The 13,358-nt window shown below is 49.8% G+C and overlaps 4 protein-coding genes across 4 annotated transcripts, besides 3 other annotated features; 1 reads left to right on the top strand and 3 right to left on the bottom strand.

Moving 5' to 3' along the window:
- Nucleotides 1–56: 56 nt before the first annotated feature.
- Nucleotides 57–2,634, bottom strand: FPSE_12296 (uncharacterized protein; the record flags this gene model as incomplete). The annotated part of the gene is made up of 4 exons (XM_009265413.1): nucleotides 57–1,088; nucleotides 1,144–1,362; nucleotides 2,255–2,390; nucleotides 2,612–2,634. Coding segments are annotated over 4 exons (1,410 nt in total), but the record flags the coding sequence as incomplete, so codon positions are not given.
- Nucleotides 2,635–3,339: 705 nt separating this feature from the next.
- Nucleotides 3,340–3,377: a microsatellite.
- A 93-nt stretch (nucleotides 3,378–3,470) lies between these two features.
- Nucleotides 3,471–3,504: a microsatellite.
- A 1,704-nt stretch (nucleotides 3,505–5,208) lies between these two features.
- Nucleotides 5,209–5,239: a microsatellite.
- Nucleotides 5,240–5,363: 124 nt separating this feature from the next.
- Nucleotides 5,364–6,212, bottom strand: FPSE_12297 (uncharacterized protein; the record flags this gene model as incomplete). The annotated part of the gene is made up of 2 exons (XM_009265414.1): nucleotides 5,364–5,557; nucleotides 5,621–6,212. The coding sequence occupies 2 exons, from the start codon at nucleotides 6,210–6,212 to the stop codon at nucleotides 5,364–5,366; spliced, it is 786 nt and encodes a 261-aa protein (XP_009263689.1).
- Nucleotides 6,213–7,938: 1,726 nt separating this feature from the next.
- On the top strand, nucleotides 7,939–9,023 carry FPSE_12298 (uncharacterized protein; the record flags this gene model as incomplete). The annotated part of the gene is made up of 2 exons (XM_009265415.1): nucleotides 7,939–8,568; nucleotides 8,619–9,023. The coding sequence occupies 2 exons, from the start codon at nucleotides 7,939–7,941 to the stop codon at nucleotides 9,021–9,023; spliced, it is 1,035 nt and encodes a 344-aa protein (XP_009263690.1).
- Nucleotides 9,024–9,423: 400 nt separating this feature from the next.
- Nucleotides 9,424–12,317, bottom strand: FPSE_12299 (uncharacterized protein; the record flags this gene model as incomplete). The annotated part of the gene is made up of 3 exons (XM_009265416.1): nucleotides 9,424–11,724; nucleotides 11,804–11,882; nucleotides 12,148–12,317. The coding sequence occupies 3 exons, from the start codon at nucleotides 12,315–12,317 to the stop codon at nucleotides 9,424–9,426; spliced, it is 2,550 nt and encodes an 849-aa protein (XP_009263691.1).
- Between the last annotated feature and the right edge of the window lie 1,041 nt (nucleotides 12,318–13,358).

The following is a 13,358-nucleotide window of genomic DNA, read 5'->3' as shown; positions in this document are numbered from 1 at the left end:
TCAGTGTTGGCGGCAGCTTCGGGGGCCTTGCCAGCCTCGGCAATAGAATCCTTGACCGCGACGGGAACTTCAGGAGAGACCTGCTTAGACTGCTCCTTGGGCTGCTCCTGCTCAACAACAGAATCGTAAATGCCAGTGACAGGCTTCACTTCCTTCAGAAGCTCGGCTTCAACCAGCTTCTTCTCCTCGACAGCCTCAGTGTTGGCGGCAGCTTCGGGAGCCTTTCCAGCCTCGATTAGGGACTCCTTGACCTCGACAGGAACCTCGGGAGAGACTTCCTTTCGGATCTGCTCCTCGTTCTTGGCAGCAAGAGTCTCCTGAGCGGTGACAGGAAGCTGCTCCTTAACTGAGTCGGGCAGGTTTTTGTTGGCGGTATCGGCGATGGCGTCGGTAGCGTTGTTAAGGGCAGGAATAGCCTTCTCCTCTACTGACTCCTTGGCAGCGAGACCAGCGGCAATGACAGCACCTCCGGCAGTGGCGGCCAAAGCGGCGAGGCTAGTGTCAGGAGTGTTCTCCGACTTCTCAGTACCAACACCAGCGGTGCCTACTGAGGTTGCGGGGGCCTCGGGAACAGTGCCCTTGAGCTCCTCCTCGACCATAGTCTTCTCCTTGACCTCTGTAGGGTCTGTGCTGGCCTCAGTTACAGCATTGGCCTTCTCCTGGCTCTCCCTCACCACCTCGGGAACGAAAGCGCCATTGGACTCCAGAGGAACATCAGCAGCAAGACCGGCGGTAGTGGCTGTAGGTGCAGCAGAGTTGAAGGCGAGAACATCCGTACCAATGATGGGGAGGCTGGACTCGGGAATAGTGTTAGAGGAAACAGGAGGAAGCTCGGTCTCAATACCGGGGTAAGCGTCGCTCTTTTCATAAGAATCGTTGTCCAGCTTCACATGAGAATCGATGTTTTGAGCGGTGATGGACTCGGGGATTTTCTCGCCGGGTTCAAGCTTGATGGGATTTCCTGCACCCTCGGATGCAGGAAGAGGGTTAATACCAATCACTTTGTCGAGCTCGTTCGCGGGGGTGATGGGGAAACCACCGGGAATGTCAGAGGGGGTTTCGAGAGGCAGCTTTTCCTCTTGGGTAGACTATTCAAAAGTCAGCACTAGTAGTCTTGTCTTCAGCAATCCTCCCTTCAGCTACCTTATCGGCCAGAGTCGTAGACTCGGTGGGCTTGTTCTCCAAAGGTTGTTCGCTAGCCATAGCTGCAGTTGTGGACGTAAGCGTCACGGTATTAAGGATAGCGGCGGCAGGAGTTTCGCGGACAATTTGGTCGGGAGTAACGAAGTTGTTCACGTTGCCCTCAAGATCAGGCTCGTTAGGTGCTGATTGATTGATGATCCAGTTGCCGTCAACGATGAACTAGATCAAATGGTGAGCGACAGTCTTTGTAGGGGTTGCGACAAGTGTGAGAGAGTGCAGGAAGAACAATTGGCTTTGAAAGAGGAGACAAAGTGAGTTTAATGAACTGGTGCGATGACGAAGAGGAGGACGGAGCTGAGAGCAAGAGCGGGTCGGATATGCAGGCACACTAGGGTGCAAGCAAATCAAGTGCACTCGAAGACGCCTTGGCAGCACCAAAGGACTTTGGCTCTGCGCAAGGCAATGGTCGGCTTGCGCCACAGAATTCTACCGGCGTGACCAGGCGTGACCAAGAAAAGCATTGACATGGGCGGGTTATAGCGCTCTCCGCTCACTAACGCATTCCAGAACCGTCGCGATCGTGGTCGCCTTGCGTCATACCCAGCCGTGGGGGTTTTTGGTTGGGGATGGTGCGAGATGCCAAATGGGCCACGGAGAACCCATGACATGACAGCCAGGGAAATGAACCAGGGGCCCAACCCCCGATCCTGGCAGCGTAGGAGACTTGCAAGAAAAAAAAATCCTTGGACAGGGGCCTGAGATTACGGCAGCCACCACCATTGCGCCTCCAAGCTTTTTAGGCTTAAAAGAGCTCTGACGATAACAATGACCGTAAAGCACAGGTTCCTGAGCGGCATGGGCATGGCTGCTATCTCCTGTCTTGCTTTGGCAGCACCATCCGCGCAGAAGTCCGACTAGTAGCAATGAACTTATTCCTGTGTTTGGATGACTCCAGCGCAACGCGAAAGGGATAGCATTGGTTCGGCGCTGGCGGTCATGGCAACAGGACATGGGAGTTTTCAAATGGGGTGAAATGCAGAGTGAATATTGGGAGGGAAAAGGAGAGTAGCTTGTTGGCGTTGCGGGTCGTTGCTCGCTGACGCTGACGTACCTTGTAGTAAATCTTGCCCTCAGGCTCCTTCAGTTCGACAGTCTTGGAGAAAACATCGCCCTCCTTCTCGAGCCTCACGCTCTTGGTCCAGTTGTCGAAAGTGCCGGTCACGTAAACCTCTTCGGCGGGATGTTCCCTGTACAAAGTTTACGGTCAGTCTTGATTGTCTCAGACGTGGACAAATTGACACAATTCGTAACTGCAACGCGAAGCAGCATTGAGAGGCACACGCATGGGAGCAAGCTTGTTCCCATACAAAGCCCAATGCGTTGTTGTGCGCAGAGGTAGATAAATTGCGACTCGGAGGTTAGGCGAAGTTGCGCGAAGCAGCGCCGTACTGTGAAGTTTGCGACTTACCACTTGAAGGTGAAGCTGCCCATGACTGAAATATGTTTTGTGAACTGCAATGGAGGCTTCGTGTGGGAATCGAGAGAACGTAGGAATGATTTGAGGTAGGGTGACTGTGACTGCGACTGTCGTTTGTTGCGTCTCGAGTTTGAGTGGGATTTTGTTTTGTTTGTGGGAGAGATGTTGGGCTGGGAGAAGAACCAGTTCGTTGACGAGACGGGAAGGCACCAGGACAGGACCGGTTTGGCGTTGGTTAACAAGGCTGGGGGGCACTGGAGCGAAATTAAAGATTGTCGGCGGCGGCGGCGGCCACTGCTACGGGGCAGTAGTAACGACACGAGGAAAAGGTACAGTCGGTACAAATCAAGGGTGCTGCGACCGCATCGACCGGAACGATTGATACAGGGATTGATTCTAGGCTGTTTGAGAAGATGGTTTTGCCTTCGCCGGATGCAGAACAGGGTGATTATTGCAGCGAGACGTAAAGTCGATACGGTGAGCAGATAGGTTTTGATCTGGGGAACTTGAGAGAAGGTCATAGAAGAAGTTTCGAAAGCGGAAAGTAGAGGAACAAGATGCAAAGATAGAGGAGGTACAGATAGTAGGTAGTAGTGGTGGTGGTGGTAGTAGGTACCAGTAAAGATGGTGTTGATGGTATTGATGAAAGAAGCAATTGGAGAGCATGTGGGCCCGGGGGGTTATTCGACTTCGATTGTGTGCAGAATCGGTGATGATGTGCAGCGGCGGCAGGAGCAGTAGCTGAAGCAGCAGCAACTAAAGGAAGAGAATGTGAGTCGCAACCCAGATTGAGATGATTGAGGTTGTTATCAGGTATCAAAGACCGCTTGTGATGCGAGCGAGGCCATGCATGCAATGCGATGCAATGCAATGCAATGCAACGCCCTGGGTACGAGTACGTCTCGATGGATCAGCCAAGCTTGGGTCTTTGTCCCTTGTACTGTACAACGCATCTAAGAGAAAGGTACCTCGTTTGACTGTCCTCGTTACCCCCAGCCTCCAAGTTGAATTTCACCGAAATCATTCAACGTTTTCAATCACTGATGTGCTGGTAACAAACAGTCCGATTCGACGCTTCCCTTTAATAGATCTCTCTTAATCATGAAAAATTCCGATTCCTCGTCAGGTACAATGCTCGATTGTCTGGGAAGACCCATGAACGTACATCATCCATCTGCAGTGTCAAATCTACAACAGGTGGACTCTCACAGATGCAGCTCGAGAGCTGTGGGACCTTTTCTGACGACATGGAGATCCTGGTGTCTGCTCTGGCGGTCGGGTTGATTGGCGAAAGTTGCCCGGGCGGGTAGACTTGTAGGTCGGTCGGTTGTTTCCTTCACCACCCGGCTCCTCTGCAATAGACCGCATCCGGGACATTTATAAGCTGTCGTGCCCCGAGAAGTGGTGGCTGACTACAACGAATTTGATTGTCTTCGACATGACCAGCTGGTGATGTGAATGCCCTTTCCCGCCATTGTCATTGCGAACCACATCGCATCTGAAGATAAGCGCAATCGGTGAATTGCACGGACGCGGTTCTGATCTGTTTGGAGAACATCATCACCCACCGGAAGCTATTGGATGCGATACTGGGGTTATTTAGTAGCGACACATTGCCACGAGTGCCTGAGCTAACCTTGTAAGGTCTACAAATGGGACACTTAGCGGTGGTGAGGTAGCTCAGTAGAGGTAATTCGTAGATGCCTAGGCGGGTACCTAGGTAGGTTGAAAAACGCTGATACAGCTAACCTGGTTAGGAGACAAAATAATATAGTCATTTCATTCCATTCTAGACACTCTCTTGTGTTGTTTATTTTCTGTGCTCTAGGCTTTTGTCTCAAATTTTCTGCCACCCCCTTAGCCAGGCTAGGCTCTATTGGTGGTATCGTACCCAATAGGTTCCTTCACGTGAAGAGGTTGGTTGATGCTCTTTGATGAAGCCTTAGATTGAATTAATGGCCTCTGTTGAACCTAAAAACGACGGTAAGGCTCGCATGCGTGCGTGCTTTCTTGCTGACTTGCTTGACTTGGACAGCATTTTCACATGCTTTTTTGTCATTCATCATACGATGGCCACCGCATATTGCTGCACTAGCTAGGTACGGTACAGTAAATGACTCTTCATGACATCCAGACCCATATCATGACAACTCAAACAGGTCTGTATCGTGAAGCTGGCGTCGATCTGATGCATCATACCCGAAGGCGGTGTGTGCGCAAGTACAGTACCTTTATTATAGAACAAATGCCCGGCCCAACGAACCGGACCAGGATCTTTTTGGCCCTGCAATACCTGGGTTATGATCCGAACTCTAGAACAGCGGTCAAAGACATGAGGGGAAGCATTTATATTCAAGGCTTACCTGCGAGGTCGGAAAAGGATCCGAGGACAGTTCAGATCGTGGTGGCTGAAACTGACAGTCCACATTGCCATCCATCCGGGTTATGGACGCAAGAAATCTTTACCTAAGGCAGGAACAAACAAACCTTGACGCCAGATGCCCGATATTGCTTTCTTTTTTTCTCTACTTTCCCCCCTCGACGCTGCCTCGATCGGACAGAGTGGCAGCGAAAAACTCTTTGTGCATTAGGTTAGTAGGTAGGTGGGTAGGTGGGTAGAGAAAGAGTCATGGCAGATCATAAAAAACCTCACATCATGTCGGTGGTATTATCATAACTGGAACTCGATGCATTTGAACGCTACCTGGGTACTTAGGAAATACAGTTACTATGAACATCAACCCTACAACTCTTCCCTCGATGCTGTTTTCGCCTGGCCTTGCTCTTGACCGCTCATGGCTTTCTTTCCCTTTAGAGCCTGGACTCTGATGTCAACCTTTGTCTTTTGATCCGACTGACGCTCCGAATGTAAAACCCAAGCGACAACTCCGCCATCCGCGGGCTGCGGGCTGTACTTCGACAAGTCGACAAGTTGATCTGCAATTTTGTTATAAGTTATTGCACGCCAGACACAGGACCAGACTGGGCATCTCATCTTACCTTTGCATTCACTTGCTTCCGCTGCCCAGAGGGGAAGGATGCCGTATAAAGCACCGGGCGCAAAAACGGCAACCTTGTCTTTGTCATTTGCCCGATTGATCTTGTCAGCTTCGGGAAACTTGACGACCTCTTCAATCTCGTCTTCGTCGTTCTTTGGTTTCTCGAGCACAGCGAAAAGGGCCTTGCCCTCACCGTCGGTTCGCTCCTGTTGTTCAATCCATTCACGAACCACGAGAGGAATTCGATCATAGTTCATCAGCAACACGCTGCGACCACCAGCGTGGGGATCCAGGCCGAGCCATCCTCCAGGGTACTCTCTGTTGGCGAAGACTGCTTTGAGACCCTTGGCCCAAGGCTTCAATCCCTTCGGGGGAGGCTCCATCAACTCTGCGAGAGTATACTCCAAAACCTCGAACTGTTTCTTGTCGTCACATCTTGGCTGGAATGCCGCCATGGAATTGAGCGTGAATGGATCTGCCCAGTCGAAGCCTTTGACAAGCTCAACTGGTGGAGGTCGCCTCATCTCAAACGATTGAGAAAGCCCTGCCAGCAAAGCCGAAACGGCCATGACTTGAGTTGAGAACGTCTTCATAGTGGTGTGATGTGGTATGATACTGATATTGGTGCTTACGAAGCAGCGGTCCACGACATCAACAAGAGAAGCAATTGGTCTACTTTCACAACATTTTCCCTTATCTCCAAGTATCTTATTTATGCTCAATATCATCGCATATTGAATTCAACGTGTTGCTGTCCTTTTCGGAGTCTTGGTCGCCGAGTTTCCTATTCAGGGCTCTATCTCGGACAACCTCGACCTGAAATGGTTATAGATGGACTAGAGGAAAGCTCTTAGGCTAAATTGCTCGTTAGACATTTGGTATCATGTTGGAGGTAATTGAACTTTCAGACTCGATTTCGATGAATTTGCGGCATCATAGGTGAGCTTTGTGAGCCCATACAATGGGAGTTATGGTGAATTATGTTTGTTGGTTGCTGACTAGCCGTTTGTAAATCTTGCCACTCTTTGGATATATATCATTCAGCTACGGAAGCTGTGAGTGGAGTCAGAGGAATGCTCCGGTTCATGGAATCGATATGCTGTCGGAATGTGATGGACAAACTATGCCTACTGCTCACGGCCATTAGTTTTAGGCTAGATTCATTCGATTTGGGTGGCCTCATGATAATCGTTGAGATATTGAGCACCAAGTTTCTGTCTATAGGGTAGGACGGAGCGCGATACGAGGTATCTACTAAGGTACTAATGAATACAAGTGACGTGACTTATGACAACCTACCTCTTTGAAAGGACTCGGATTTAAAGAGTACCTTGGTGTTGAATTCTCTCTTTGACGAGTGTCTCGTTGTCTCGTTGTCGTCTCTTGCTGCGTAAACATTGTCTACGTTCCTATCCCAAACAGGCCAAGGAAAATAGAACCAACTGAAGGTAAAACACTCTTCTTAAATAAACGCTATCGCCAAACAACTGTAGGAGCATGTACCTTGTATAATTTAGTCATGTCAAGAGCTTGGACATTCTGTAAGTACGAGCCAGTTCCCGACTTAACAGAAAGTACACAGGATGAAAGAAATTATTGACAGCCAAGACGAGACGGAATGTTTCAAATGCGGCGATCTGCAACACAGCAAATAAAGACGTTGATCTCTATAACTCCAAGCTTTGGATGTCTCCAATCAATTCGGATGGTCCCGAAGCCCTGTGACTGCTAGACACGCAGGCACGGAACTGGTATTCATCAGACAATTCACTTTTTTTCACTAAGAAGGATAACTCGCCAGCACATTCATCAGACAATGGGATGGAGGGACCTTGCTTGACTGCATGGGCTGCCTACTGAATCCTCAGCTCGTTCTAGATCGTAAGCTAGTGGCTTGGTGCTGACATCAACTCAGCCTGCCGCAGTGCCCGTGGATCCCAGGAGATTTCCACATTGGGCTTGGGGTTTCTTCTACAGGCAAAAACGCCACTTCTCGCAAGCTCGTTGACCAACCAAGAGTGCAGAGTAATATTGCTAGCGGTATTCCTGGATGCTCCTACCGAATTTCATGAGTTGATACGGTCTGACCATTGAATCCATGCACAAATGCTCCGCCCTCGACCTTGAAACCCTTTTGGCTTGCTCACGGGCCGGATGGGGATTAGAGCTCGAGTGTCTGGCATGTTCCTGAGATTCCTTTTTCTTGATATTTTCTTCTTCTTTTCTCTATAATAAGCACGTTGGGAGCCATGAACGGGTAGCTAACTGGTCGTCATACTCGCTTATTTCCTCATTTACACCACAATCACAATCACGACCATGGCCTCAAAACCAGCCACAGAGGTCGTCACCTCGGAGAAAAGGGAAGTGGAAAAGATGAGGAAATCTTTGCCGCTATGGAAGAAGCTTACGGCCATCGGCGTGACCCTCGCTGTGATTATTGCTCTGTCAGTTGGCCTAGGAGTTGGCCTTACCCGAGGAAAGGGAGGAAACGACAGACATGATACCTCTAGCATAGAGAGTGACGACTCGACAGAGCCCTATCTCAAGGCACGCGGCAGTCTATGGCAGCCAAAGGTCGGTGCCACCTGGCAGATCATCCTTCTCAAGCCTCTCAAGCTCAACAAGGACGGAACCGCCAAGAACCTCAAGCCCAATGTTGGCATATATGATCTGGACCTCTACGACAACGATGCTGAGACGTTTGCGGCGCTGCACAAAGCTGGGAAGAAGGTCATCTGCTATTTCAGTGCTGGATCTTGGGAGAACTGGCGTGATGACAAAAACCAGTTCAAGAAAGCTGATTTGGGCAAGACGATGGACGGGTGGCCTGACGAGAAATGGATTAACCTTAGGAGCAAGAACGTTCGCAACATCATGAAGAAGCGCATCAAGTATGCTGCCGAGAAGGGTTGCGATGCTATCGATCCTGACAATGTCGATGGTTATGTAAGTCACCACTGCTATCAATTGAAGCACTGAATCTAATACGACCACAGCAAAACGATAATGGCCTTGGCTTAACCCAGAAGGACTCTATCGACTACGTCAAGTTCCTTGCTACCGAAGCCGCCAAGTACAATATGTCGACCGGGCTCAAGAATGCTGGCGATATCATCAAGTCTGTTCTGCCCTACGTCCAGTTCTCAGTCAATGAGCAGTGTGTTGAGTACTCCGAGTGCGAGACATTTGCTGCCTTTATCAAGGCCAAGAAGCCCGTATTCAATATTGAATACCCCAAGGGTGCGCCAAAGGTCAAGGAGGCCGACCGCAAGATGATTTGCTCCAAGAAAGGCAAGGCCAAGGGCACCGACGGCTTCAGCACTGTCATCAAAAAGATTAACCTTGATGGTTGGGTTCAGTACTGCACTGGCAATATTTACAATACCCCCGTAGAGGATTAGTTTAACCAGGCGTGTATTTTGTTTTCCTTGTTTGATAAGGAGGAGCAACTTCCCGTTTTTCATTTCTCAGTCGTCCAAGCCAAAACTTGCGGATTCATTGCCTCAACGATATCTTGTTATGACATGACTGACTAATACTGTTATGAATGCTTTTGCTGTCATGAACCCGTTATTCATACATAGTCCCTAGGCTCGAATTCCACCACGTCTTCAATCTTGATACCATTATGTCTCCGACTTATCCGCATAATGCCAAATAAGTAATAAGTTCCCATCCTTGTCTCTTCCATCAACAAATCGCGAATATGCAAAAAAATGGGTATCGATAGTTAAACTCATCCAGAACTCAAACCAATTTCTAACAAACATAACAATAACCCGTCCTGCTGTGGGACGCATCTTATGTAGCTGCCATGTACTTGGGACCGCCTTCTTGTTTGAAAAGCCAGTCACTGTTGGCGTCAACCATAAAATTGGTGATGTTGAACTCGTTGGATGCTCCCAAACCTGTACCGCTGTCGTTGGATGCATCCATATCAGTACCTGGTGGCGCTAGGGCGCTGTTGGCACTGGATATATTCTCACCACCAAAAGGAAGACGGGGCACGTTGAAGAAATCGAATACATCAAGATACTCGAGCTCATTAGGTGCTGGCGTCCTTGCTGGCGTAACGCTTGGTAGTCTGCTGAGAGCTGTACCACCTGATTGCTTCGGCTGGCGTGAAATGAGAAAATCTAGGTCGAACGCCGTACGTCGCATGTCAGACAGTATTTTGACCGAGCTGGGGGTAATGCCGTCCCCTTGTCGTTCACTGTCGTGATGCTCATCAAGGACCCTCTGTAAAAGTTGGGAGTACCGAGCTGCGACGGGCCAGTACCGTCCCATTTCGCGTAGACTCTCGACGAAAAACGGAAGCTGTGGCGATAGCTTGCGCTCAACCGTCGAGCCATGAACAAGGAGCAGGCGCGCTGAAACCCAGAGGGTGAAGGCAAAAGGAGGCCCCAACTTTGCTAGCATTCCATTGTTCACGACAAATTCCCCAAGTGCGGCGACGTTCTCAACCGCACCATGGCATCTCTGTGATGCGCTGTAGGATGGTGTGAAGATGGGAGACCTCGTTGTAGGATAGGCAGCTGACGAGTGAAGACGAATGACGGCTGTGTGATATGTGGCATGAAGCATTACCCAAGCACAATTGATGTTCTTGCTCCCAGGGTTGAATAGCTTGGCCATGTTGCCAAACTCCCCAGGAAGGCTAAATTTCCAAGATGTCAACATGTTGTCCAGTTCCTTGTATCTCATCTGCCATTGTTCCACATCACTTAAAGCGCTGATATCAACCGGCTGCTTGAGAAACTTGTGTATCTTGGAGAGAATGCCGAGTATCTCGATATAGTAAGCAAATGCGCCTAGGTTCTCGGGCTGGTCGATGTCATGTCCCGGAGAACCGGAGTGCAGGTCGGTTGTGAACCATCGGGTATCGACTTTTTGATTCTTTATCCATAGGTCATCGCGACATGGTAGCGTCCTGTCGATCTCTTTGTCATCCAGAGCGAATTCGAAAGCAGTGGCAAGAGTTGCATATCTGTCAAGCAGGTATATCATCCAGAACAACCGGCGTCTGGCCTCTTCCTCAATAAAATCCTTGGGTTCCGATAGCGTCATAGCCCGAAGCGTATAGATTGACAGGTAATGAGGCGACACGGTTGATGAGGTGACCTCAACAGCTAGACCAAGTTGCACAACAGATCGGGTAATGAGGGCCATAATGTTCCATCCCGGCGGGCCATTACTGCTTCCACAAAGATCAAGCGCTAGGATAACGAGGGCTTGCAAAGCCTTGACTGAAGAGTTCTCCATACCATAGAGTAGGACGCGTTCTTTGGAAACCCTGTGGTAGTGTTCTCGCCGCTCCTCGGTTAACCTTGCATCCGTCGAGAAGCGCATAGTTGTTGCTACAATCGCATGTAGTAGAACTCGATCTGTTTCATCAAGCGCAGATGGCCCGAAGAGGCTATCTAGAGTTGTTTTGCGATGGAGAATAGGGCACCACGTGTTGATGTGCTTAAAGTAGAGGTCTACTAGTGCGTAGAGAAGATCGTATGGCGGCATATCACGGTCAGGGGCTGAAGCTCCTGCTGCCGAGGATAGCGGCGCTGTAGGCGAATGGATATTTGGTTGTACTGAAGTATAATATTCTTGAGTGGCGTTGTTATGCTGTATGGGCGATAACTGTGATGGCGCTGCCGCGCCTGAAAACGATGATCTGTTCTGGCCATGGTACCCATCGTTCATCTTGGGTGTATGCCCAATGCTGAAATCAAGACTTTGGGTACTTGGTGCAAAGTTTGAGCCATGAGCCTTCTGCCCAAACAAGGCTGGGTCTGTTTGAGGTGTGCGAACTGGTTCAGATGGTCGGAAGAGGTTGGGATGAGTATCCCGCGGTGTTCCTTGTTCACTAGTGAGGCTTGGATTGCTTTGTCGAATACTGGCAGCAAACATTGGGTTTGTATTGGACACCAGAGAACCATGAATAATCTCAGCATGAGAGCGCAAAATTTCTTCGAGTTTGTCGAGGCGCTGCTCAAGTTCGCGTCCATAGCCCGCCCTTAAGCCAGGCTTTTTGCGCTCCTTGTATTCACATACAGCGCCATTGCGGCTGCACCACCCACATGATGGTTGGCCGCGATCACACTTGACCTGGAAGATGATTTTAAGTCAGCATGTTCAAGGCAGAGACCAAGGGATAAATAGATGGTGCATACTTTTCTTTGCTTACACAGCTCACATCTGGGCACGGCAATATTAGCTTCAGTGTCGGCGAAATCTTGTACAGTTGCAGACAAAGCAGATTGAATCTGCAATGTGGTATAGTGTTCAAGATTTGCAGGGAGCGGGGAGGTCAAGGGAAGGGGCGATGAAGTGGCCTCAGACGGCATGGTGTTGATAAGAGAGTATAGGAAATGTAGATAAGACTCCAGCATGATTATCGAATTGGAGATCTGCCAAGAGGACAAAACAAATCCTCAACTTGAGACATGGACCCGACCAGAGTCTGAGGCGGTTGTTTGTATGGGTGGGAAAAGTGTGTAGGTAGCAAGCAGAGACGGGAGCTGGACTTACGAGACTGAGACAGGACGCTTCCTCTTCCCATTACGACAGAGAGTTTCGTGGTCGCCGTGGTCTTCGTCCTCACTATGGAATTGGTTGGCTTCATCACTATCTGCCTCTGTGGAAGGCGGGCGATTCTCTACCGAGCCGTCGCCCGACATCTTGCTGGCCCCGTTCTGCATGGTCAAATGTGAGATGGATGTTGGGCGTAAGGGTGATTTTCCCAGAGCCCTTGTGGCTGGTCTCGTGTGTCGGCACGATGTGAGAACGAACGAGCTCCCCAACAGTCGTGTGAGCGACGTGAACAGAGGCCAAAACAGGGGATAGGCCAAGGCACAGCAAGAAGCGACGAAATGGCGAACAGCATATACGCGCGCGAAAGACCGGCCGTGTTTGACCTCGCGGTCCGGGATAATGTCAAGCGGGAGAAGGAGTACAATCGCCCGAGGATAAATAGGCCTGTACAGCACTAAATAGTAGAGGAATGGATGGGTGACCTGTCATCAGGGCACCTAACGTAGGAATTTCGACCAATACCGTGAATTGCCGATACGCATGAATAGTTTCTTATGAATACTATTTATGAGCTGATCCCTCCTCTTGGTCTGACACCAGTCTTCTCACTATTCTCTTCGCTTTCTGCTGGCTTTGTGCCTCGGGCGGATGGGAAGTGGCGCCGTGATGACCGGGGCAATTTGAGGTGGGCCGAGGTGGACTCGGGAGCTACCCTTAGAAGTGGACAGACTGCCAGAGCTGGGGCTCGTCAGTCGGTTAACCGGAGCTGCAAGAGTCGCTTGAATGAAGACTATTATAAGTTGTTGTGAGACTGTAGGGAAAAGACATCGATGCCAATGGAAAGAAAATAAGCAGTTGGCTTCACATGCTTCATGGGCGACTTTCCCAGTCCGGTTCAACTAAGATGGATCTATAATGCGGAGAGAAATGACGGGATCCTCACTCCGCACGCGTCCTGTAGGCTGTACCTGCCCAAACCTTCTTACCTCCCAACCGTGATCTCGCCTTCCCAGGCTCTTTCCTCAAGGGGACTTGAAGCGGGGGAATGGAAGAAGCGGTATAATCTGATTCGTGGAAAGCGACATTCAAGTGGATATCGTAGAGTTCTTTTTGCCCCGCCTCGGGATGTCAGAAAAGTTAGCCGCTAGAAGCATAAGAGACGAAATTAGTAGATCAGCTTATGCTACTTAGACTATACTCTTTAGGCT

This window comes from Fusarium pseudograminearum, chromosome 1 (assembly GCF_000303195.2).
Source record: "Fusarium pseudograminearum CS3096 chromosome 1, whole genome shotgun sequence".
Classification (NCBI taxonomy): domain Eukaryota; kingdom Fungi; phylum Ascomycota; class Sordariomycetes; order Hypocreales; family Nectriaceae; genus Fusarium; species Fusarium pseudograminearum.
Note: the sequence above shows the minus strand (reverse complement) of the source record. Positions and strands in the feature narration are given on the sequence as shown.